The sequence below is a fragment of the Cyprinus carpio genome, chromosome B21 (assembly GCF_018340385.1).
Source record: "Cyprinus carpio isolate SPL01 chromosome B21, ASM1834038v1, whole genome shotgun sequence".
Lineage (NCBI taxonomy): Eukaryota > Metazoa > Chordata > Actinopteri > Cypriniformes > Cyprinidae > Cyprinus > Cyprinus carpio.
Genome location: NC_056617.1, coordinates 16829948 through 16856266, shown reverse-complemented (window position 1 = coordinate 16856266; position 26319 = coordinate 16829948). Strand labels below are relative to the sequence as shown.

The window sequence follows — 26319 nt, the reverse complement described above, 5'->3', positions numbered from 1 at the left end:
GGTGAGTTGAAAACAAGTTAGACAAAAAGTAATCTAAAAAGTAGTCAGAATACATTACGTAAAATGAGTAACCTAGATTACGTAACTAACTACAGTTTTCATCATGTAATCTGTAATCAGTAATGGACTACAATTTGTAAAGTACTGCATTATTTACAGTAAATTCTTTATGTCAGTATAAGTTCTTTAAGGTCAGTTTAGATCAGTTGTATCTTGAAGGGAGCATATGAACAGGGGTGTCAGTGTTTTAGAGAGAGGTGCAGAGTCACGCACTTTGCCCTGTGCACATGTCTATTGTTGTGTGCTGCTTGCTCAGCCGTTCTCTCTTCTGTTGTTATACCACAACAAATGCCATTGCTCTTTAACTAAATGCTCTCTTTACACGCAATCTCACTGGCTTTTGGAAACTCAATATCCTTTTTTTTTTTTTTTTTTTCTTCCAAAACACTAAATTGGCCCCCATTTTTTTCTGTATTTTTTTTTTTTTTTTTTTTTTTTTTTTTTTTTTTTTTTTTTGGAGTAACCAAATTCATGAGTGAGTCTGAGCATCTGAATGATGAAAAGCCTAAAGTTTAGGTCTGGCCTCCTGGATTAAGGACTTGTGAACCACTCATTACAGTCATGACAGCCGTCCCGAGAGTTTGATTGTATGACAGCAGTCCACAGAAAGGATAGTTTTTCAAAAACATTTACTGGAGAAAATCTTCTTTTACTGATCAATTTGTGATGTCTGAGTTACAAGCAGGTAAGCATCCAATCATTTGTTATATTATTATTTTCGCTTGTTTTCTACAATAAAAGAATTAGTGTTTGCGATTAATCACATCTAAAGTAAAAGGTTTTGTTTATATAATATATGTGTGTGTACTGTGCATATTTATTATGTATATCTAAAGACATACACATACAGTATTTTGAAAACATTTACATGTATATATTTATATTCATATAATTTATATATAAATATATTTAATATATAAACATAACATATTTTTCTTAAATATATACTGTATGTGTGTATTTATATATACATAATAAATATACACAGTACACACAAATATACTATGTACACAAAAACATTTATTTTGGATGAGAATAATCGTGATTAATTGTCCCCCAGCAATAAAAAGAATACTATGAACTGTAAATGCATTAATGAAAAAAAGGAAAAATAACTTTTATTGATTTTATTTTATTTAATGGAGTATTCTTAGTTCACTGCTTTGACAGTATGATTATGCTGTTGATTATGTAATTCATTATATGGTGTTGAAAACATTGTGATTCATTGTGTGTTCTTGCTATGAGTGATGTCATTTATTATTTTATTCGGGCTGTTATGGTTCTAGGTTTAGTGGCTGGTTTGGAACCAGTGGAAGAGGTCACAGATGTCGTATGTGATGAGGCAAAACTCAAAGATGGAGAGTAGGTTCCACATAAATGATTGTCATTTTCATAAAAAAAAATTTATTATATTTTTAATATGCATATTTTTTTAATGAAAGTTTTAATATTTTAGAAATGAAAACAGACAAAAGAATCATTTAAAAATCAATAAGAATTGTTTTTATTTATTTGCATATGTAAACTGGATTACAAATAGTTGCATCATCATCAGTTTAGATTTTTTGTTATAATGCTGTAAATTATACTGTCATTCTGTATATTTTATATAGTTACAATTTAATTTACTGACCAATTCTCACTATTGACTAGTTGCTTATTAGCACGCATATTGCTAGCATACTTTATTAATACTTATAAAGCACATATTAATGCCTTAGTCTGCATGACCATCCCTTATTCCTACCCCATACCTAAAACTACCTTACAAACTATTAATAAACGGCAAATTAAGAGTTTACTCAGGCAAATTTGAGGTTAATAGTTAGTTAATTGTGACAATTTGTCCCCAAAATAAAGTGTGACCATTTTGTACATATAAAGCTGTTGAAGGACACTCACACTGTGTAAAACTCAAGATGCATGTGTGTTGATCTTGTGATCTAGAATGATGGAGGTGGAGGTCGGTGACCACAATGTTCTGCTGGTACGCTGTGATGGGGTGTACAGTGCCATCAGTAACCAGTGCACACACTATGGTGCGCCACTGAGCAAAGGTAGCTCACTACCAATCTGTTTGGTGCTACTGGCTTGCATCTTCTTAGAGAAATAACATGGGAGGGAAAAGTCTTGTGAGCTTGTAGTATTACAGTGTGTTTGCGGTTCCTCTGCAGGGGTGCTGTCGGGTCACAGGGTCCGCTGTCCCTGGCATGGTTCCTGTTTCAATGTGAAGACCGGTGACTTGGAGGAGTATCCTGGAATTGACTGTTTGCCCTGCCACAAGGCATGTATTACCATATGTTTCTTGACTGCTTAACGTAAAGACTTTAAGAATTCCATATGAAGAGTTCATTTGCAAAATCAGATAACTCATGTTTTTTCATTGTGCATCCCAATTAATCTCAATCAAACTGCAGTTGGGTTATTTTGATTAGGTTAAAAAATAACTGCAGCTAACTAACACAATAAAACACAATAAAAACATGATAACGTCATAAAAAAAACATGATTTTTCAAAATTTTAAAAAACAGTTATTTGTTTTTGCAAATAAACTCTTCATATAATATTTTACTTATATATTATATAAAGTATGTATAATATGCTATATAGATAAATATGAGACTATTTATTATAAATGAAATATATAAAATTAGCTTTGTAAGGAGTTAGTGTTTTCATACACTACTGACAAAAACTTTGGAATAATTAAGAATATTTAATGTGTTTGATAGAAGTCTCTTGTTCTCACCAAGGCATAACAATACCATAACAGTTACTAAAAACTGAGCTAAAAATCAGAAGGATCATGTGAAACTGAAGACTGGATTAATAATGCTGACAATTTAGCTTTGCCAAATAAATAAATTGCATTTTATACTAAAATAGAAAACAGATGTTCTAAATTCAATAATATTTCACAATATTACTGTTTTTACTGTATTTTTGACCAACCTTTTAAAAAAAATGAAAAAAGATTTGAAATATTTCAAACTTCTGGTGGTAGTGTACAGGCTAACATATTAAAAACTGATTTAATCTGTTATTTTTCTTGACAGGTGAAAGTCAAAAACAACAAAGTTTATGTGTCTGTTAAGAAAAGGGTAAAGTACCTTCATATGGACATTTTATCTTCTTCATTAAATGTATGAAACCAAAATTAGGAAAATTCTGAGAGTAAAATGTTAACAATCTTTTCTGTGCAGATCCAGGGTCAACCTAAACGTATTAAATGGATGGGAGCCAGAGATCAAGTGGTGTTACATACTGTCATGCTCCTTGGAGGAGGTGAGAGAAAAATGATTTGCTGATTTATGTGGACAGTTTTAATGTTGCTGTGTATTGTTGAGCGCAGGCGCAGCCTCTTTAATGTGTGCTGAGACACTACGGCAAGAAAACTACGGCGGCAGGATTATCATGGTATCTAGAGACGACCTCCTTCCATACGACAAAACCAGACTCAGCAAGGTGAGCCGTGAGATCTGTGAAAACTGCTGCTAGAATTGTTTTTGCAGGAAAAAGATATTAAAGTTGCTGTTAACATCTGTTAACACTTTTGGAACTGAGACTATATTTTGAATGAATCACAAGTGATTGATTCTGCTTCACTTGACTGTAACTGACTCTGTGAAACTGTAGTTTATTGAACTGTTGTGTAAAATTTATCACATGCAATTCAGATCAACATTTTTGCTTGTGTAATATTGCTTGTATGTGTTTTTTTTTTGCTTTCCAACTTTCCAGGATTAAATCAGAACATGCTATATTTGTTTTTATAAAGTATCACGGTTTCCACAAATATATTAAGCATCACAAGTATTTTCAACATTGATAACAACAGGAAATGTTTCTTGAGCACCAAATCAGCATTAGAATGATTTCTGAGGGATCATGTGACACTGATGAATGGAGTAATGAAAAATTCAGCATGGCCACCACAGCATATCTGTTTCACATTTTAATGAAGTGACGTGAAGGCCACATATGGTAAGCCATACTCAGAATTTGTCCTCTACATTTAACCCATCCAAGTTAGTGTACAAACATTAGGAGCAGTAAACACACACCCGGAGCAGTGGGCAGACATTTTTGCTGTGAGCTTGCTCAAGGGCACCTCATTTGTGGGTAATGCAGTTGGAAAAGAGCACTGTTTATTCACTCCCCCACCTACATTCCCTACTTGTACTGAGAATTGAACCTGTTTGAGAATTGAACCATTAGGCTACAACTGTCCCAAAATCATGGTTCCACTGGGGCTCGCACCCAGGACCTTCTGTGTATAAAACAGATGTGATAAATCCTCTACAGCCTGCTATTATTAATATTTAACCCAATCTCATTTTAGATAATGAATGCTGAGAGCGAAAGTCTCCTAATGAGAAAAATTGAGTTTTTCCACAAGTATGATATTGAGGTCTGGCTGAAAAAAGAGGTGAGAGTTAATCTTGTGTCTCTCTCATTTATACCAGTACTTACACCAAGAATCACATGACAATATCTGAGTTGTACTTTGTGCAGGCTTTATCAATAGATACTAACAAGAAAACAGTGACATTTGATGATGGCTTAATCCAGTGCTATGACCAAATCCTTATTGCAACAGGATGCAGGTAATTACTGATATAAACTATTATTTAACTGTACTTTTTATTGCATATGTCTAGATACAATACTGTTTTTCATCTTTTACTAAACTTTGGTCCACCCAGATTCTAGAGCTTACACATTACTTGATATTTGTTCTTCAGAGCAAAAAGCCTAGACTGCCCTGGTGTGGACCTGGAAAATGTGCTAATGCTGGAAACACCAGAGGATGCTCGGTGCATCCACTACGCCTGCGTGGGCTGCAGGACAGTCGTTGTGGGCACTTCCTTTGTTGGTACACACACACACACAAACACTCTAATGTTATCAGTTAATTTATGGATGTATCCCAAAGAAGAATCATGACAGGTACAGTAGGTAGGTAGGTAGGTAGGTAGATAGATAGATAGATAGATAGATAGATAGATAGATAGATAGATAGATAGATAGATAGATAGAAATAACAGAGCTATTTATAATATTATGCAAAATGTCTTTAAATGTCAACATTTTAAGTATTTTTGTGAGATGCTTTTTAATTAATATAATTTAAATTGTAATAACGTTTTTTTATTTTTGGTAACTGTCTGCTATCAATGTATGAACAGAGCATGATGACACAATTATTCTTTCAACATGTTTTTTTCCCCCCCATAATATCTAATCTTTCTGTGTTTGGCATTGGGGATGGAAGTGGCCGCCTATATGATAGATATGGCCAGTAGTATCACGATCATTGGAAGCAGTGAACTCCCTTATCAGAAGACTCTTGGCCCAGAGTTAGGAAAGGTCACCATGATGGTATGTTATCAGTCATACTGATATCAGATATGTGCTTAATGATTATCTTCTTACTTTGCTTTATTTGTTCTTTAAATGCTGGAAGAGAGAGGAGTGAGGTTCTACATGAATGATGCCGTCGCAGAGGTTCAAGGACAAAATAGGAGGGTAAAGTCAACAGGGTCATTTGTTCTAAAAATTTTACTTTTTTTTTTTTCAAAAACAACACATCAGTAATTTATTTTGGAAGTTAATTGACTGAAATACATTAACAAGAACACTTAACTGGATGATGGCCTCTTTTTCATTTGGTTAATTATGTCTGTTTTTTACAGGTTAAGGCTGTGAAATTGAAGAGCGGTATCACTATAGAAGCCGATTTGTTAATCGCTGGAATTGGTATGTACAGTCGTCGAACTAAGAACAAAGTGCTTCTTGAATTTAAATAATCTGAACAACAGGTTTATTCTCTCTTCTCGCCAATTATCTCCATATAAGGTGTCAATCCCAATTCAGAGTTTTTGAAAGGGAGTCCAATAAGGATGGACTCTAAGAACTATGTAATTGTGGATAAGGTAAGTGTTATGACCAATTTCCTTGAGCTCAAACCTCACACTTCAAAAATCTTTAATCGTGTCCCTCTCTGTCTAGTACATGAGGACCAACATAACAGACGTCTACTGTGCAGGAGATCTGACCTCCTTTCCTCTCAAAATGGCAAAAGGCCAGAATGTGAGCATCGGCCACTGGCAGACAGCGCAGGCACATGGTAATCCAAAATGTGTATATCTGCTAATTTTGCCAACTTTTAGGAATTTTTTAACATATAAACACCATAAAGCTAATACACATGAACAAAAAGACTTGGGTGATACAACAACTTTTGACAATAAAAAATATTCTGCTGAAAACATGATTTTTAAAAATGTGTCTGTCTGTATGCATTTATTTATTTATTTTGCCTCACAAAACAGTTTTTCCAAAAACTGACAATTCATGTTTTGGCCGTATATTTTCGGTTCACTGATAAAACGCTTCTCCAATGATGTGTTTTTACCATGTCAGCATCTATTCTGTGCACGCAACTCGGTAAAGCTGCAGCAGGTAAACATGCCAACAGTGTGGATGCACTTCATTTAGACCCAAAATTATGCTAGAACAGTAGCTCAACTGAAGTATTGAGAGGCGTCTCTTTGCTGAAGAATTTTACTGGTGCAAAAAAAAAATAAAAAATTGGTGCATCACTGGTCTTTAAATATATAATTGTGTAGTGCTCAAATGTCTTTCATTTCGTTATAACTTTTGCCTTATTAGGAAGGATTGCGGCCTTAAACATGTTGCGCAGGGAGGTGGAGCTAAACATAGTGCCATTCTATTGGACCGTCCTGCTGGGGAGAACTATTCGATATGCTGGTGCTCCCTTTTAATGTACATGCTAATCATGCTTTGTGGATTGTAAAATACAGGTATATGTATGTAATTATGTCCTTATTCTTCATTATCCGCAGGTTACGGGGAGGGATACACTGAGATGGTGCTGAAAGGGAGATTTGAGAACATGAAGTTTTTGGCACTTTACCTCAAGTAAGAAGCTGTAGGTTTGTGGCATCCATTCTTTATACCTGTTTTCTATTTAAAGCTTGAAATATTGGCTGTGTACTTTGAACTGCAGGGATGATGAGGTGGTGGCTGCAGCAGGACTGAATGTTGAACCGGCTGTCTCTGTGGTGGCAGAAAGGTTGGCGGAAGGAAGAGTGATAACAAAAGCCGAAGCAGAGTGAGTGAGAACTTAACATCAGTTACAGTATGTTGTTAAAGGGGTCATATGATGCTGCTAAAAAGAACATTATTTTGTGTATTTGGTGTAATGAAATGTGTTTATGCGGTCTAAGGTTAAAAAAAACATTATTTTCCACATACTGTACATTATTATTTCCCGCTTTCTGAAACGCGTTGATTTGCACAAGGCTCATCTCTTTGAAAAGCGAGGTGTGCTGTGATTGGCCAGCTATCCAGCACGTTGCGATTGGCCGAATGCCTCAAGCGTGTGACGGAAATGTTATGCCTCTTAACATATTGTGATGCCTTGTCCGGCCGGAGCGACGAGACATAAACATAAAACCCATTATAAACGTGATATAAACATGATTTCTAGTCGTGTTTTCTTTTGGAAGGAAAAAACAAAGTAGTTTCGCTTTCTCAACGAAACAGCGTCACACAGCGCAACCACATGTGACGACCCCGGGCTGGACGCCGCTTCGTCCACGGTGAAAGCCGATTCCGCCATCCACAGTGCAAAGTTGATGTATTTCCTCGGTGACCAGCACGGATCAGCTCCAGGCATGACGAAGCAGATATCGTCCACTTTTGGAAGGCCAAACAAAGTAGTTTCACTTTCACAGTGAAACACACAGCGTCTATACGACATGGCTACAACTAGAATAAAAAGTACGCCTTCTTTCTTTGCGTGAACATCTGGGTGGCATTATGCAAATCTTCCCTCATATTAATGTAGAGATGTGGGGCGTGTTAGAACGAGCCGTTTCAGGGGGGCGTGTACGAGTCTTAACTTTTATAAAGAATATCTCTTTGGATCTGAGACTTTAATCTTTGCAACTTCACAGATCTTCTTTATTCACCATGAGCTTGTAACACTCCAAAGAGAAAGGAAAATTTGAAATCGCATCATATGACCTCTTTAAAGGTTCACTGAATCATTTATTCCTTATTGATTGTATTCATCTTTCTAAACAACGGATACAACCAAGGAGTCAAGGTTTGGATGGTAAACTAATAAAGATGTTATTTTCCTCCAGCCCCAAAGCGATTATAAGTTTATACTTAATATGTACTTTGCTCAGTGTACACACTAGATATTGCATGAATAATTATAGTAGTATGGTACACTCAGAAAAGAAAGGGTAGAAAAGCTGTCACTGGGGTGGTTCCCTTTCAAAAGCTACATCTTTGGACCTTTTTACCCCTAAAAGGAGCATATTGGGATAACTAAATAAATATATACAAATTATATATTAATTATATATTGACCATTTTAAAGCTAGTTCATAGTTCATTAACTAATGTTAACTGTAGCAACTTATTAACACAATCTAAGAAGGAACAGTACTTCTACAGCTTTTATCAACCTTAGTTAATGTTACAAATGGACTCGTTTTGTAAAATGTTGTCAATTTGTAAAGTTTTCTGAATTTGTAAAGATATTGTACCATTTCATATCTGCAGTCATTCTTAAAGATGGAAATCTTTAAATATCTACACGAAGGCCATAGCATTGAAATTCCATACATATGGATATTGGGTTACACTTTATTTTAAGGTGTCCTTGTTACAGTGTAATTATACATTTAAGTACTGAGTAATATTAATTAACTATATGCACTTGCTATATGTTACTTACGTGTAATTATGCATAATTTATTGTTAATATAATAGTAAGTACATGTAACATTTGTAACAAGGACACCTTAAAATAAAGTGTTACTGGATATTGTATGCGCACAGTATCATGTGTCAAAACAAACATCAGTGATTCGCCTGTAGCTCATACTGTATAATGACATTTGACCTTTGACCTCCCACAATGGATGCAACCCCCCCCCAAAAAAAAAAAAAAAAACGCATGGATTTTTGGCAATAGCTGATAATTCCATCAATCGACTATCGGTGCAGATTAATTGGAAAACCTATCAGTTGGTCAACCTCTACATTTTAGTATTTGTTGAAAAGGTACCACTCTAGCGACAGCTTTTGTAGCATTTTTTTCTGAGAGTGTCATATGCTATTCTGAACAATGGCTGCATCTAAAATCACATACTTCCATATATACTATATAATAGACGAAAAACAGTATGTGAAAATAGCAGTATGTCCAAATTCACAGCATTCTTAAAACAGTAAGCTATGTGGAAGTATACAAATTACTTACTATTTCCGCATCTAATGGACACTTACCTTACTATCCCATGAAGCCACAGGGAAAGGATTTGTGAACAGCAGTGAAGTGACTCAGCTGACACTGGTAGGTCACATGACAGTGACAATATGACAAATGCAGTATATTCAGATTTCATTCATACTACTACATACGTTCATTCTATATAATGCTATAAAATGAGCATTTACTTATTCAAAAAAAGTACCTACACAGGGAGTATGTGATTTCAGATGCAGCCAATGAAAAGGAAAAGGAGGTACCACCCATATGGAGATTAAACATTGTTTGTGAAACTGGTATGGATTCTTCTTCTGATATGAGTGTACCCAATTGTTGAAATACTGTTCAAATGCACAATTCATGTAGTCATTTATGAAGTGAAATGCTAGGTGCTCCTCACATACCATCAGAGCTATGTTTTATTGTTAATGTTTTTTTACTGAGCTTTTTTTTCTTTTAAAGGTCAGATGACCTTAGCTGGCTGAAGCTGCAGCCCATGTGACCACTAACAACAGTTTGAATTCCGAATCATCAGAATTCAGCCATTCTGTCCACAGTCCATCCCATCCAATCATGCCTTTACTCAGAAGACTTTTTTTTTTGTAACATTTATAAAGGCCAGTGCATTACAGTATGTCTCTTTAAGAGATTTGTACACAGTTCACAAAGAGTTTGCCATTTTAACACTGATATTCAGAGAGGAGAACCTCTACCAACATACGACTATGAAAAAATGAGAAGCATTTATACTATTCTTGCTGCAGTTCTCTGAGCTTCCAAAGAAAATTTGAGATTTTGCCAGTAAGCTCAGGTTCAGATCCACTTTTCTGAATATGAACACAATCCTATATTTATTTTAATCTGTATTTATTATTAAGATATATTTAGGTTTTTAAATTTTTTTTTGGTAAATATCTAGTTCGTATAGCTCATTTACTCAATGTTTAAAAGGAAAAGTAGATGTAATAGAGTTAATCAGTTATTACGTACAGTCACTCTGATAGATCTAGGTGGCGTTGTTGGTCATCAAGCTGTGAAATGGAGCATGGGTAGTGGAAAAATAGACAATCATGAGCGCACGTCCAATCAGAGCGCTTAGGAGGATTAGATGAACACTGAGCAATGGATGCTGAATGTGACGGTGGTCACAAAAGGGGGAGCATATATAAAAGAGCAGGACAAACATGTTACAAAAGACCATATTACAAAAGAAATGCTGAGCTGCTCTCTTATATTACCTCTTATTCTCTCTCTCTTCTAACACGCAACCCAGTTTTCAATCCCAAATCCTCATAACTCACTTCTGTTCTTATCAGCAAGAATTTGTGCAGAGATATATGGGTCATAAATGACAGTCCAAATCTGGAGGTGATATGTGGGCCATGAAATAGAGCTTAGACCTTAAGAAGTTCTGTAGCAGAGAATCGAAAAGAATCTTTTTATCAAGTACACTAGATTGTTAAAGTCTATCTAACATTTCCCACAATCACATAAAGGGATACTCCATCCCAAAATGAAAATTTTGTCATTAATCACTTACCCCCATGTCGTTCCAAACCCATAAAAGCTTTGTTCGTCTTCGGAACACAATTTAAGATATTTTGGATGAAAACCGGGAGGCCTGTGACTGTCCCATAGACTGCCAAATAAAATACACTGTCAAGGTCCAGGAAAGTATGAAAAGCATCGTCAGAATACTCCATCTGACATCAGTGATTCAACCGTAACGTTATGAAGCTATGAGAATACTTTTTGTACACAAAGAAAACAAAAATAATGAGTTTATTCAACAATTTGTCTCCTCTGTGTCTATAAAGTCATTATTTTTGGTTTATTCGCGTACAAAAAGTATTCTCGTCGCTGGATGGACTATTCTGACGATGCTTTTCATACTTTTCTGGACCTTGACAGTGTATTTTATTTGGCAGTCTATGAGACTATCTTAAATTGTGTTCTGAAGACGAACAAACCTTTTATGGGTTTGGAACAACATAGTGATTAATGACAAAATTTTCATTTTGGGGTGGAGTATACCTTTAATTAGTTAGATGGACTGCCTGTAGTTTTTGTTAAAAAAACAACAACACTACATTTTAAAGCTATTATTAAGGGGGAGCAGTGATCCACAAAATGCACACTAAGCAAGGAATAGTTTTGGTATACTTGACTTTTTGACATTCTGTAAAGGCGGATATTGCTGATAAGCAATGTGATGACTTCCATGATGGCCCATTTTTCTATCAGGAAGCATGTTGCAGTGCTGATGCATTATTAATGACATGCAAATGGATGAGCCCTTTAATAGGTCCAATTTACTTGCAAAAAAAAAGTGAAATCAGGTTGGCAACCATATTGTACAGTTTCAGTTCATAATGTTATACATCACTGTTTTAGATACAGCATAGTAAGGAATGTACACTTGAGTCCCCATTATAAAAGTAAGAAGACAGTCACACACCAGGCTCTTTTTACATACAATGTGCTGCAAAGCAAGTGTATCGTTTGCACTGGTTGGGCAGTTTTAGTCACTGTTACTCATTCATGGTTCATGTCTTGTTTTTTACTCAGTTTAAAAATATAGCACATTTGTCATACTCATATTTGTAACCTTTTAAGAGCAAAAAAAAATGTTTTACAGGTTTGGACTTTTTACATGAATTGATATCAACATTAATTATTTCAATTTGTTTTATACATGCATGTGAATATATAAGTTTGGGGTTTCTTAAGCAGTAACAGTTTGAAATATTACTATTTAAAACAATTTTTCAAATTTAATTTATTTTAAAGGAGGAAACACTTCTTAATATAATTTCATTCTAAAGTAATGTTAAAAACACTACTTTGTGTGTTTTTTTATTCTGTGATGAATAGAACATTCAAATGATCAGCATTTATAAGAAATAATACATTATAAACATATTTAACTCACTTTTGAACAGTTTAATGCACCCTGAATAAAAGTGTTAATTTCTTTGAAAAAAATGAAATAAAATTGTACTGATCCCAACCTTTTTAAAGGTAGTGTATAAATAAATAAATAAATGTATGTTATGCAAATATATTTTGTGTGTGTGTGTGTGTGTATGTGTGTGCAAGTAATATGCAATAATATTATTTAAATATTTTGTATTATATAGTATATTTTAATAATTTAATTATAAAAAAATTTAAATGAAGGCAAGCAATATACATTGTAGTCTCTGCACATGATAGATGACTGATTGTAAGATTTCATGAAATAAGTTCTTCATGTTAAAACTCCAGACTTGTTTCGTGTATTTAGTTTTGAAGAGTTTGAGTCTATGCTTAGACCAGTCTGAATATTTTGTAGAAAAGCCTGTCTTGATGCCATATAACGTTTATGGCGGTTGGCTCTGTAGACCTCCAACCGTTGGGCCTCTGCAGTGGGGTCTTCAAGAGCTCCTTCCCACCTCAAGCTGTCCTGTTCGAGATCAGTCAAATCAGATTTGTCCTCCTCTGCTGGAACCACTTCTGATACATCCTTGGGATTTTTGGATTTGCTGTTCTTACGTTCTTTGGCCTGAGCATTGCACTGAGCATCACTCATCTCTCCGTTGATCCACTGTTCTGTCTGGAGTTTCTCTAGAGAAACAGAGAAACTATAGAAGGTTTAAAATATATCACAATGCTTCTGAAACGATTCCAGCAACCCACTGGTCAACTACTGCAGGAGGCAACTTTCAATCAACACTATACAGTAAAATACAGTTAAAGACAGACTTTGGAAATGGCCTAAATGTTTAATTAATGTTATTGATTTGACAGCACTGGAAAACTTGTATTCCTAATTAACAATGCCTTGTTTTACCATAAAATATATAAACATTATAAATTATCTAAACATTAAAAATGAATAAAATTATTTTAAACTAAAAATTTTTTTGACTTTTGACATTTCAGAGACAATGCATCAACGCTTTTAGAATTTTTTTGTTGTCCAACAGCTACATTTTTATATATTATACTATAATATTTATTTATTTATTTATTGTTCCACCAGTAACCAGGTAAAGCATTCAAAACTCTCGTTTTTAAAAACCAACTCACCTGAATCCCTTGCCTGGTTAATGCCATTCCTCGATTTCTTTTTCTCTTTTGTTGTGTCTTTCCTTTTCTTTTTGCTCTCTTTCATTGTGGCAGTCAAAGGTGGAACGTGAAACTCTTTTTTAACTGAAATATCCTCGCGCATGTTCGTTGTTTGAGAGGCGCCTTTAATCCGTCTGTCTCTAAACGATGCCATACTTCAGCCGTTACTTACTGACGTCCTATTTTCATTCCAAATGAACTTTAACTCAAAGCAGTTTCATAAGAACTAAAAGAGATACTATGACAAAATTAAAATGTAACATTTATAATATAAAGTATCCTTAATTCGCTAGCTGGTAGCGCGAAAAACTCCGCGTTCTGTCAGCATGAAGGTTGTTTGAGCGTGATGACGCATCTCCATGGAAACAGAACTCCTCCTACGTGCCCAATAGGAATGGAGAAAACAGTCACGCACACATACGTATCTGAGATAAGTAGAGGTGTTTACCACTTGCAGTGCAATAACAGTGCGCATGATATCTAGATTATTTGATCACCCATTTTATTAAGCTGCACAAAAGAAAAGCTGTGATTATATTAGATTTGTACAGAAGCCAGTAATAGAGTTAGCATTTAGTACTATAAAGCAATAAATATTCAACTCAAAAGTGATCATACGACCTGTTTTTGGCTCAGACACTGACTCTATGTTTAGAACAAGGCCATCAGTTAGAGAGAAGAACATGGTGCTGTGCAGCTAAACTTAGCAACAGTAATAAAGGTTAGGTCAAAAGGAGAAACAGCCGCCAAGCGTTTTTACTGACATTTTGTTTTACAGATGCAGACCCTTTTTGTTTCTGCATGCGTGAAAACAATTCTGCATTGCTCTTAAAAAAATCTATTGTGATTTATTCAATGTTAGGCCTTTGTGTTGAACGTAAAGTTTCATAGGTTTCCCTCTTAATTTGTAATGGGCCCATCTTTCCCTTTAGAAGCTGTTGCTTTGTTCATTTGAGATGTTAGTTTATAGTTTTTTTTTTTCTTCTGTCTGAATGGTTTGACTTTGCTGGTGGTGGTGGATCGGGGGGGGCATTTGGAGTTCAAATAAAGACCCATTTTTTTTTAGTGGAAAGCTTGTGTTGCTTGTTCCTGACTTCTCTGTCCCTCACATATGGTTTCTACAAAATTAGACATTTTTGAGAGCAATGTCTGTTTATAACAGCCTGCTTTTTACATATCTTTATAGGTCTATTGAATGAATACACCTGGCATGTTTAAATTATTATTTTATTGAAATTAACTTTGGGGGATGTACTGCAAACTTTCACGTGTACGGACTATTGGCTGAGCAGGAATCATTTTGATTGGTTGGCGCCACTTTGTCCCGCCCCCCTTTCTTAGGAGTCGAGGCTTAACATTGGCTGAAGCGGATGTCATTCATAATCTACGGAAGACAGTCGTCATAACGAACCGTTGACGTCGCAGATCCAGTGGCCAGCTGTTACTAATCGCGTCACTCCATTTGCCAGCTGATCGCAGACGCCGGTAAACGCGAGAGGCGAGAACGGAGGAGCCACTTTACCGGTGAGGTGAGCGTTTATGCTGATCAACTTTTTCAGACAGCTTCGTAGTCAGTCTAATCCGCAATCTGTGGGGGTTTGAGATGGAACAGCTTTATTAGCTCCGGGGAAAGGCGAGGCAGTCGACTTTAGGTGGGGCGGAAAAAACCCTGATTCTTCAGAGGTACGAATACGCGTTACATTCGCGACAGAATATACGATTATAATATTAGACCTGGCCATCATCGAATATGTTGGATACCGGGCGGAGGTCATTACATAAGTTTCATTCCATTATACCGGCCAAACTTCCAGCCTAACGTTACTAAAGCCTTTACTCGAGGGCGCAAATTATATATGTGTGTGTATTATGTATTTAAAGTTCTCTCAAGAAAATCTAATCCGACACGTTGAGTTATTCGGTACAATCACGTCAGTCCTTTTTTTTATTGCTGCACAGATGCCAACGTGTCTGCTAAAGTGTATTTCCTGATTTGGTTGGGTAAGAACATCCTTATGTAATTCATTCACCTCTGATGAGGAAATCTCTGTAGCTTTTGCTCGATATTTAACGGTTTTGCTGGTCATTGAAGGTTTCAGTGGAATGTTACAGATTTAGGAAGTGACGTAGCAAACGTTATAGGCTTTATATGCTCTGATAGTTCAGCTATTTCATGTATACACTGTTTTGGGTAATTCTATAGGCTATGTAAAAAAAAAAAAAAAAAAAATAGAATTGAATATAATTTTTGTTAATAATAATTGCCTATTGTTTAGCTGAGTTGATGTTAAGTAACTTTTATAACCTTTAAATGCCTCTGAATATACTGGCATGGTTTATTTTCATGATTTTTAAAGAGAATTGATAAATATAAACTAGAATAAAATCTATATAAGAACAATGTGCTGTTTAAACTATATTCTGCATGTAGATTGTGTGTGAAGAGCAGGCCTCAAATGCTTGGAGTATTAGCAACACTAAGACAATGCGTATCAGCAGAAATCCTTGAAAAGACGCTCCTTGTGACATTCTGTGTCTGTATCATTGGGTTGATACCCAGCCAGCTTCGTTTTTGAGTCAAAGATAAGCAAGTCAACGCTTTTCGACCAGGCGTCCAAAAATAGACAGTTCTTCTGAATTGGTGTTCAAATCTGATTACTGTTATGCAGTTACAGCCCTTTAAGAGACAGAAAGCTAACGTGGCCACCTTTTTCCTCATGTTTGAGGAGTCCATTTATAAACTCGGACTGCACTTTACCCTGTTGTGGATCTGGAAGGTGGGTTGCGTTGCTTAAAATCAACCACTGACAAAACCACATTTCTTTTTATAGATGGTTTCAGTGGTGAGGTATGTGTGCACCATACTTCCTTAAGTAATAATTATCATGATGCTGACAAGAAAAAACAAGTATGTTTTTTAAATACAAAATGGCATATTTCTGTATTGATGCCAGTGCGTTAAAATGGCTACCATTTTTCCTGCCTGCAGAATCCCTGGCAAGTCAGTACTCGGTCACATCTGATTCAGCCTCGGGCTTCGCAGTGCGATTATTTTAATTTTTTCCCCTCCGCCCTTAAACGGCAAAGAGCGATGGAGACATCTTCCCACCCTGTTCTTCAGTACTCACACACTAACTGATTCAGTCTTTTGTTTGTTCATAGATATCACTTTGTCAGCTCTGAGAAAAGACCTCAGCGTTGGCACAAAGTCAGAGTTTAACTGTATGCTCGCGGAGGCCAACTGATCACGTTGGTTGAAGTTGAGCAGTTTAATTGTTTGTTCTTGTGCAAACACTTTAGATACCAAGGGTCAAACATGTCTTAGTACCATAAGACACATTTTTTTAGTGCTAACAGTGTAGGCTAGTGTGTTAACCATTAGCAATAGTGAACTGACCTTAATGTTTCAATTTTCCATTCACGCATTGCAGCTTGTGTACACCCAGACCAGATCAATAGATCGACTGGTGACGGGGGAACGAGACGAGCGTGTTCAGATATGCAAACATCGTCAATCCAGGCTCATTTGCTTGCACTGCTGCGACACCCTTGGAAATTTCATTGTGTTGAAATGAACATCCATTCATTTCATTTAGGAGATTTGTATAGCATAAGTTTTGTAAGAGTTTTGAGGTAGAATAAATGCTAAATAATGACTTATAACCACTAATTACCACATAAATAATTTATAATACACAAGTCCAAAGTCAGCCCTTATGTGATTATTGAGGCCTTAGTTTTTTTTCTCTCTTGAATGTTTCTCTCACGCGTGCACTTATTAACACTATCGGTTACATGTAGTGTAGCTATTACGTTATTTTAAAATAGCACCACTCAACCAACATTTCATTTCCAAACTGCTGTGATGCACACAGCTGCCAGATGGGGAACATGCAAGAAGCAACAAAATATAATTTATCAGAACTGTCGCCGCAGGCACATTTTATTCAGTGAGTCTGGGACTTTTGAATCATATCTACATATTTTAAAATGATGCCACTTTTAATAGTTAAAAGGGTCATTCATTCATTCAAATTTGTGTTATTTCTACACCCAATATGACCTACCTACCTCTGTAAAACATAAAAGGAGATGTTTAGAAAGTTGTTCAAGCTGCTCTGATTGAAACATAATAAGTGGATAGGGACAAGGGGCAGAAAAGCCTCAAAGTGCATGACAAATGTAATTATTATTTATTTTTTTGGTGAATTATCCCTTTAAGCTTCCCATGAGAGAATGAAGCATTTGAGTCATGCATAATTTTAAACTGTTTATCGTGTTTGTGATTGTTCTGTGCATCATAGATGACATTATGTCTGAATTGTGCTCTGAAGGCCTTACCTTGTCCTCTGGCCTCCACCCCCAGTGCCTGCTGATTCATGTCTGCGTGTCTGCGCCGGCTTGCTGGATGGGGGAGGGTGGAATGAACGAGGGACACGGAGTACTGAGAAAGAATGGTAGATGATTACCAAACGCAGCACGGGGAGGGAAACAAGACGGAAAGTGCGAGCAACCTGAGTCTGTGTCATAGAGTTAGCATGATTCAGTATATGTGATGTTTCTGTGCGATGGAAAGTATAGACTCTTTTGAGACAAAACACGCTTGTAAGCAAGAAGTTTGTTTCGGCATGTCTTGTTGGGGATCTGAGAAATGATGGGCATTTTGGGCCTTATTTGTGAAACTCAAACATCATGATTGGCAAATTGTTCTATTATTTATTTTTTTATTTTTTGTGAATTTACGTAAGAATGATTCACAAATGTGCAACAACTTGTGTAAAGAACTATTCAGATTTTAGATTTATTATTACTCAGATTTATGTCCTCCAAAACTGTGTAAAAGATATTGAAGAAAAAAATAACTAGTCTTATTTATCTGAAATAATGTAGTAAGGAAGAAATAATGATAAAAGCATTTTTTTTTTCTTCAAAGCAATAAATCTTTTACTATTCCTTTGTTACACGAGTTGAAATTATGGTACATTTTAACTTACATAAGCTTGGAAATCAGTCTGTGACAGTAAAGATGAAAAATGAATTCAAATTGTTTTTACATAATTTAAATTTATTAATAAAAACAAAGTAATTTACACTTCAGTCAAATGTATGTTTCTTACATAAACTATTTTATATATATATATATATAATATATTAATATATATATATATATATATATATATATATATCTATATATATATATATATATATAATATATATATATAATATCTATATATATATATATATATATATATATTTTTTTTAACTGTATTTAACCCAGCATTTGTTAGAGTGTATGATTAAACAGAAATTTAATGTCATAAATTCATGTTTACAAAGTTGACATGCAGAATTTGCCACGGAGTGTCTCAGAACTTCACATTTTTAGGTTTGTACTTGATTAAAAATATTAGATATTGCACTGACCCACTTGGGCAAATGACAGTGAACCAATCCGAAATACTCACACTGACCCTGAGACAGCAGAACATCCTTGTTGTTCAGCCCTGTATGTTCTAGTTGAAACTTTAGTTGAAAATGTCATATTGGTATTTTGATGGTACTCTGTGAAAATGGCATATCTTGCGTTATTTTTGAAAAGTAATCTTCTGTCTTGTTTTTATCTTCTAGGATTGTATTGGATGCTGATGAGTGAATATTGGCTGACCTACCGCAGTTCTTCTCTGGCAAACTTTATGACCCTGTCCTGACGCTAAAGCTGCCAGCTGAAGAACTGTTGTGGTCAGCTCTACCCAGCATGCACCATTTTCATCTGAGAGTGCTGTGGATCTTATTCATTCTGGATCATCTCTGTCATAGAGCTTTGATATTTAAAAAAAATCACTCTTTTTATTATTGAAGCAGAAAATATCTTAAATAGAGAAAATATTTCTTAGAGAAATGTTAAATTTTTGTCATGAATTTGATAAAAATCAACCATATAAATTTTTTAACCATATTACCAAAAAATATGAACTTAAGTCTATGGTCTTTTATTGTATTGTAATATCAAACTAACTAATAAATGAGTGTTTTATGTATGTAGTATATTATGCCTGGCAGAAGTCATTGAAAATAATTTTCTGTACATTTAGCCTTTGCAACAGCTGCTGCCCAGCATTAAACTGAAACTGTTGAGTAAACAACTAAACAAAAATCAGTTTCATACAAGAGTCATGTATAAAATTAAGCTTTTAACTGAAATGTTAAACGATGTTCTCAAGAAAAGTGTATTTTAATACATTTTTAGGTCGGGGCAAGTTGTCACTCGTCTGTAAAATGCTGACGGGTGTATTAATAACGATATTTATAAGCCTAAACTATTGTTGTCCTGCACTTGTTTAAGTGTTATGTCAAATATGACCGATAGAGGGCGTTAGTGGTCAGTAAGGCTAGCTGAGTTGGATCTACTGCATGTTTATCAAGCAGATAAATTTACTCATTCTTGAACATTTTCCATGTTTTATCACTCTTATGTCCACATGCTGTAAGATATGACAAAAAAGGCTACAAGTGAAGATAACTTTGTGTCTCACCAATAAAAATACATAGATTATTTTAATCATTTTGTAAGAGAATGGATGAATATGAAAAAGTTAAATTATTCATTTTAACATTAATTTGTCACAGCACCCAGCAAATGCACAACGGTCCAATAAGGTTACTCCAAATATGGCTAATTTTGGAGGAACCAAAACCATTCTAGTTCTGGGTAGTAACTGATTACATATAATCAGGTTTCAAAATTCAGTACTTCAGCCTGTGGGGAAGTTAAGCCACCCCTTGCTTCTACACGACCTTAAACAAAATTGGTGATATTACCACACATTTGAAGATTTAACCATCTTACCCTGTGATGGAGAGAGGCCATGCCCCTGATCCGAACAGAGCATGTTCTCTTTTTAATATGAGGTTAGATACAATATATATATACTGTTATCTCCTCCTTATGATTATAGAGTATTATTTTACTGTAATTCTACATTATATTTCATTCATTTTACACCAAACATGATTCTGATTTTGTTTTTTATTTTGAACTTGATTTTGTTCTGTAAATTTTAAATTGGCCTTGTTTATGAAAATTGGCCAGTGAAGTTTCTTTATGAAATTGTATTTCCCTGCAACATTTCTAAGTGGGATGTTGAGTACTATAGCCCATTTCTGGTCAGTTGCAGTTTTTTTTTTTTTTAATTCTTCAATTTGAACTTTTTGTTCTGTAATTTTTTTAAATAATTAAAAAAAAACTAAAAAAAAAAACCCATTGTGAACCATCTTTAAATGCAACTTTTAAGAAGTCATCCATCCATTCTATTATCCAAACCTATATGTGCTTGGGGAGCGTCTTGAGCCACAGGTGAGGAAACTCTCTTGATGGATGGTCAATCACAAGGCTCACATATAGATTTTAAGAAGTCATTTTTGTAGAATTTTTCTTCCTTTGTTACAGCATGAGGTGAAAATATTCAGTTTTACTTTAGCATAATCAGTGGTACAGTTTATCTCCATATGGCTCAACTCACCTTCTTCTCCCATAGGCTCAATTTACCCCTCACTAGGGTAGAGACCACTTTTGTTTTTTTTGTTTTTTTTTGTTTTTTTTTGAAAGCAGTTTATTTTAGACCCAAAGTGGTTATTCCCAAGGATGCATAATTTAAGTGTTTATTTAAGTTGGACCCATTACTGTCATGTGCTCAGTTTAAACACACTAAAAACTGGCTCAACTCACCTGCTCTCCCCTACTTGTAATCAGACTACAATTATTATTATTATTATTATTTTTTATGTTGACATGATCTATTATTACATATTCACACAATACCCATCATTCGGTTCTCCCTAATTCTTATTTTTCATCTTTTAAATGTTCTTTTTTTAAAATAGACCATGTATATACATTCAGAAAGTCTTTCAGTTGTGTGGACATTCACACAAAGACCAGTCACTAGTCACAGAATTTAACAACTGGATTTACAAAACTCAGGTGCTTTTTTTCCTTACCAAAACTAACCTCCCACGGGATTCTTTTTTTTTTTAATGTAAACTCACTTTTCATTATCATAAACTACATTTTGCGAAATTAGAACTTGACTGAATTGATAAAGCTTGGTTTGTAGACTATTCACTGCAATAAAGCTTGCAAGAAAAACATCAATCAGATCAAAACGAATTAATTAAAGCGTCTGGGTCCACAGATGAAAGAGACGTACGCTTGCGTCAATTAACGCGTGTGAGTCCACCAATCAGATACCCTTTCGTCGTGCCCAATGGAAACTGATCGATTTACGCAAAGTGTCCAGATTCGCATGTCCAATGTAAGACCAGAGTGGTAAATATTTATGAAGTGCATGGATGTCCAATAGGTGTACGAATCTGAATCTCGCTCGAGCTGCTCTGCTCTGCAACTGGATTAAATTCAAGATCTCATGCTGATCGTGATAACTTCATAAGAGTGTGTATTTGATGTTGTTCTTACACAAGGGGATTTATTCTGTTAGAGATGGATATTAATACGGACGCCCCTCACGCGACAGGTGCCCTGGGCGAGAGAGCCGCGCTGCAGTCCACCGATTTTGGAGATACTCAGAAACTTCTTGACATCTCAGACAAAGAGCTGAAAAGAGAATTAAACCACTCGCCCTCTGATTCACGCCTCGTGAAGTGTCTTGAAGCGGAACAAAATGATGAACAGACTGTGGTTAACGTTGCCGCGGAGCCCTGCTCTCTGTCGCGGGTCAGCTTCAGCCGCGCGTCGTCGCCCACGCCCGCGGAACGCGAGCCCTGCAGCTTCATGTGGGTGGCCGTGGTCTCCTGCTTCTGCCCGGCCGTTCCGATAAACCTGTTCGCGCTTTATTTCGCGCATATGGTGAGTGGTGTCACTGGAGTTCAACTTAATGAGTCTACTTTTAGAATTAAACTTAATTACTTTTAGATTTCACATTTAGAAGCCTAATAAATTAGAAAGCCGATTAAAAAAAGTAAAAGAAACCCTTCTTGTTGGTGGCTCACGGGGCCCCTAATATTTCATAATGGGGCCACCATATATTCGGCCTACTTATCCATGATTTTCTTTCTGTTCTGCTTCAGTCTCGGTCCATGATACAAGCAAAAGATTATGATGGGGCCAGAAGACTTGGGCGACTATCTTTGTTGCTTAGTATCGTTTCCATTGTTGTGGGTCTGGCTATAGTCCTTTATCTGTTGTTAACAGGTAAATTATATCTCTTTTTCAGTACACACACACACACACACACAGGGGAGTAGATATCGGGGACATGTCGCACCCAACTCAACTTTGAAAACATGAAACTGTCAGTATCAGTATTATAAAAATACAGCTAATATTTTTGATTGTATTTTGATTTCTATTGTTATAAAACAGTTATAAAAATGCAAATAGCATTATTTTTTTAAAAAGGCATTGGTTGTCTGCAGCCGAGTTGAATTAAGATCATACACTAAAATGTCTCTCTCATTTCCTTTTCTCTCTCCCAGAGTATTAGTTGGACATAATTATGAGCATTGATGTAAACGGGTATTGGAGCTAAAACCAAAGAAGATGGACGATGAATGCCATGGGAAAACCTTCAAAGAAAAAAAGCTTAAATATCAATTTATATTATATAAAGTGTTAAACTGAAGTTTTTTTTTTGTTTTGCTTTTTTGACAATGACTCGTGATCATTGAAAAATTGTTTCTAACCTATCTTCCAGCCATTTCTGTTGCTGTCTTGGAGATTTTGCTTTATCCAGCAATGCATTAGCACCAAAAAATTTTGCACTAAATCTTAAATGGCTTTGTCTTTTTAAAATTATGATCTACATGAAATATTACAATCAGCTGTTCATATTGTTGGATTCAATACATTTGAATTCTTTTAAAGAAAAATGAAAGTGAAATCTATACATTTTTATCACTTTTTTTAATCTATAGTGCAAGTGCATTATATTACGCGAATGTATTGCATGTTGCAATAACAAGAATGTGACTTGTTCTGAGAATGAGAATCTGTTGATATTATTTTCCTTTTCTTTTACGACTTATTAAACTTTTCAATTGCACTGTTTTTTTTTTATTTTTGTATTCTTGTAATATACATTTTATGTAATCTGTTAAAGCTCAAAGGCCTAATTTACCCCAAAATAAAAATTCTGTCATTATTTACTCTCTTTATTATGTAGAACACAAAAGAAGATATTTTGAAAAGTGTCTTTTTGTGCATAGCATGAAAGTCAGTGGGTTCAAATATCCTCTTTTGTGTTTGGGTAAAACCTATTTTTTACATTTCTTTTTAGAAAATTATTTTTATTCCTCGTCATTTTGATTCATAGCCTTTTGGAAGTGTGGAGTAGGATCATAAGGATGCAAGGTGGAGGAATGCAGTGTGAGATGGGTGTAGCAAAAATATTGTACTGAATATATGTATTGAACTCGTAAGACATGAACAAGGGCTATATTCAACCAAAAGCACATGCATGCCTAAAATGAAAATTTGAATTGTGCAAATTTGTCTTTTGCTAATACGGTGCCATATTTTAGCATGTTGAAATTAAACCAAATTTACCTAATGGTCTAGTTTAAGTGTGTTTTTTGCAGATTGTTTAGAAGCGTTCCATTAGCACAGGAATTACTTGTGAATGCTAGACTGAAAAAAGCTATAGTACATCCTGTTCTGCTATCAGCCATCCAGCCTCCTGAGCAACGGAGATCAGGGGAAGCACGTCTGGTAATTGATATCCTTTTCACATAAGTGCATTCCGTTCATCTCTACATTTAGTCATTATCTGCCTCAAATGGAGGTTATTCTTAAGCGATTTCCGCATCAAAGTGTAAGTTGGTGTCTATATTGTAAGACCCATACCGAAGAAACCACTGCTTGTGGACAATTTTATTTTTAGTAGTGCTTCAGACATAATAAGACATAATTTTGCAGTTATTCATATTTTTGACATGTAGACCCACAAAGACATCTGTAGCCAGCATGTATTTTCCAAAACCACAGAACTTTCGTTTGCTTCCTGTTCATAAATGATCCAAACCTCCACTAATGGCTGCGTGGTCACTTGGGGCTAGTTAGGATGATAAAAGCTTTGAGCGTGTTGTAAATGGGTTTGATGCAGAGGCCAATACCACAGAGCATATAAAGTGTATATTACAACATTTTACAATATTTCATAATATATTGCTTTAGTTTCTCCAGTTTAATCAGAATGGTCATTTAAAAAAAATTTACATTATATTTGATGTGCAGTGTTGTTGCCATCTAACATTGGCCATTCACGTTGGATCAGTGCTATGGAAATATACCTGGTGCTTACATCTTTAAGGTACGTCCCCCTCTGGGTTGATCTGATCATAATGCTGTTCTTCTTTTGGACTCAGTACAGGCAAAAAACTAAAGACTGAGAAAGTGCAAACCAGGTCTATTGAGGTATGGGACTTTGATTCCATTGAAACACTAAAAGGTTGTTTCGAAGTTACAGATTGGGATTTGTTTTTAAAGGGCTGTGGAAATGATGATGATATGTTGAATTTTCATGTATACAGTGTTATTCCTGTAAAAAGTGTAAAACGTTACCCTAATATTAATAACAAACCTTGGGTTACAAAGGATCTTAAACACTGTTTGAATCTAAAAAAAAATAGCTTTTATTTTTTTTAAATGGTGATAAACATGCTGTTAAACTCCTGCAAAAATTTAATAGAAAATTTAGCAAAAAACTAAGGATGCTAAATGGCAGTATAAATGGAAGGTTGAGGAAAAGTTTAAAATGGGCAATGAGCAGATGGCCTGGAAAGGCCTAAATAGTATAATAGGGAGAAATCAGAAGAAGTAACATAATATTCAGTGTTCTGATTCTGCCGGTTTTGCTACTGAATTGAATCAGTTTTTTTTTAATACTAATTCTGATTAGAAATGGACTCCCTTAGGGCATCCAGTATTTCCCCCTATAATAATAGAGGAAAAGACATTGGAAAAGGTTTTATTACGAGTTAAACCCAAAAAGACAACAGGTCCTGACTGAATAAAGGGGAAGGTGCTGAGGGAATGTGCAACACAGCCAAAGGGAGTTTGATTGTAATGTCATACCTCAGGCCTGGAAAGAGAGTACCATTATTCCACTGCCAAAAAAGACACATGCTAATGACCTTATAGACTACAGACCAGTGGCTTTAACAATCTGTGCTTTTGTAAGTGCATGGAGAGAGTAGTTTGTCAGCAACTCTCCCAAGCAATGATTGGGAAATTGGATCCCTTGCAGTTTGTTTACAGATTTGGGCGTGGAGTTGTAGATGCCACCCTCACTCTGATGGATAAGATTGGGAAAATACTTGGATGCGGCAGATTGTTGTGTTAGGATTTTATTTATGGATTTTTTCTTTCCGCTTTTAAATACTGTGAACATAAATATTCTTTTGAGGAGGTTGGAGGAGTTGCAATTGCAAGTGGCACCATTTTATGGATTAATAGTTTTTTTACGGGACTGTCCACGGCAAAAAAGTTGGAGAATTTGGTTTTATACACTGGCGTTCCTCAGGGGTGTGTTTTATCACCAATTCTATTTTCTATTTATATAAATGAAATGACCTGTGATACTGATGATTTGACGGTTATAAAATAAGATGATATGGCACTGGTTTGGACGTGTAATTCAGTCATTAAGATACCTCATTTTTGTTGTTGTAAATTTTAATTTTATATTTTCGACAGAGGAGGGTTCTCTAACATTAGTAAAACTTAAGAAATGTGTTGTGAGGTTAACAACATACAAGCACTCTGTGAACCTTTGTTAGTTAATGGAGAGGAATGGGGGTTGCACGTTGAACAGGT

The 26319-nt window shown here is 35.3% G+C and overlaps 3 protein-coding genes across 4 annotated transcripts; 2 read left to right on the top strand and 1 right to left on the bottom strand.

Annotated features, from left to right (window-relative positions):
- Positions 1 to 518: 518 nt before the first annotated feature.
- Positions 519 to 10957, top strand: LOC109045624 (apoptosis-inducing factor 3-like). Its single transcript, XM_042748384.1, has 19 exons — positions 519 to 745; positions 1350 to 1425; positions 2011 to 2120; positions 2238 to 2347; positions 3121 to 3165; positions 3268 to 3349; positions 3417 to 3529; positions 4407 to 4493; positions 4580 to 4671; positions 4810 to 4940; positions 5331 to 5446; positions 5522 to 5593; positions 5761 to 5824; positions 5924 to 6000; positions 6077 to 6194; positions 6740 to 6838; positions 6934 to 7009; positions 7098 to 7202; positions 9843 to 10957. Exons 1-19 carry the CDS (start codon positions 727 to 729, stop codon positions 9880 to 9882), a joined length of 1632 nt encoding a protein of 543 aa, XP_042604318.1. The 5' UTR covers positions 519 to 726; the 3' UTR covers positions 9883 to 10957.
- Positions 10958 to 12586: 1629 nt separating this feature from the next.
- Positions 12587 to 13830, bottom strand: cb21h17orf97 (chromosome B21 C17orf97 homolog). Its single transcript, XM_042748112.1, has 2 exons — positions 13452 to 13830; positions 12587 to 12986 (listed from the first exon to the last, which is right to left on the bottom strand). Exons 1-2 carry the CDS (start codon positions 13642 to 13644, stop codon positions 12631 to 12633), a joined length of 549 nt encoding a protein of 182 aa, XP_042604046.1. The 5' UTR covers positions 13645 to 13830; the 3' UTR covers positions 12587 to 12630.
- Positions 13831 to 14886: 1056 nt separating this feature from the next.
- On the top strand, positions 14887 to 24036 carry LOC109045376 (trafficking regulator of GLUT4 1-like). 2 transcript variants are annotated; one of them, XM_019063235.2, is made up of 4 exons: positions 14887 to 15019; positions 19119 to 22353; positions 22575 to 22698; positions 22983 to 24036. In XM_019063235.2, the coding sequence occupies exons 2-4, from the start codon at positions 21988 to 21990 to the stop codon at positions 22988 to 22990; spliced, it is 498 nt and encodes a 165-aa protein (XP_018918780.1). In that variant the 5' UTR covers positions 14887 to 15019; positions 19119 to 21987; the 3' UTR covers positions 22991 to 24036. The 2 variants fall into 2 exon arrangements, with proteins under 2 accessions (XP_018918780.1, XP_042604047.1); XM_042748113.1 differs by having other exon boundaries at positions 14928 to 15014.
- Positions 24037 to 26319: the final 2283 nt, after the last annotated feature.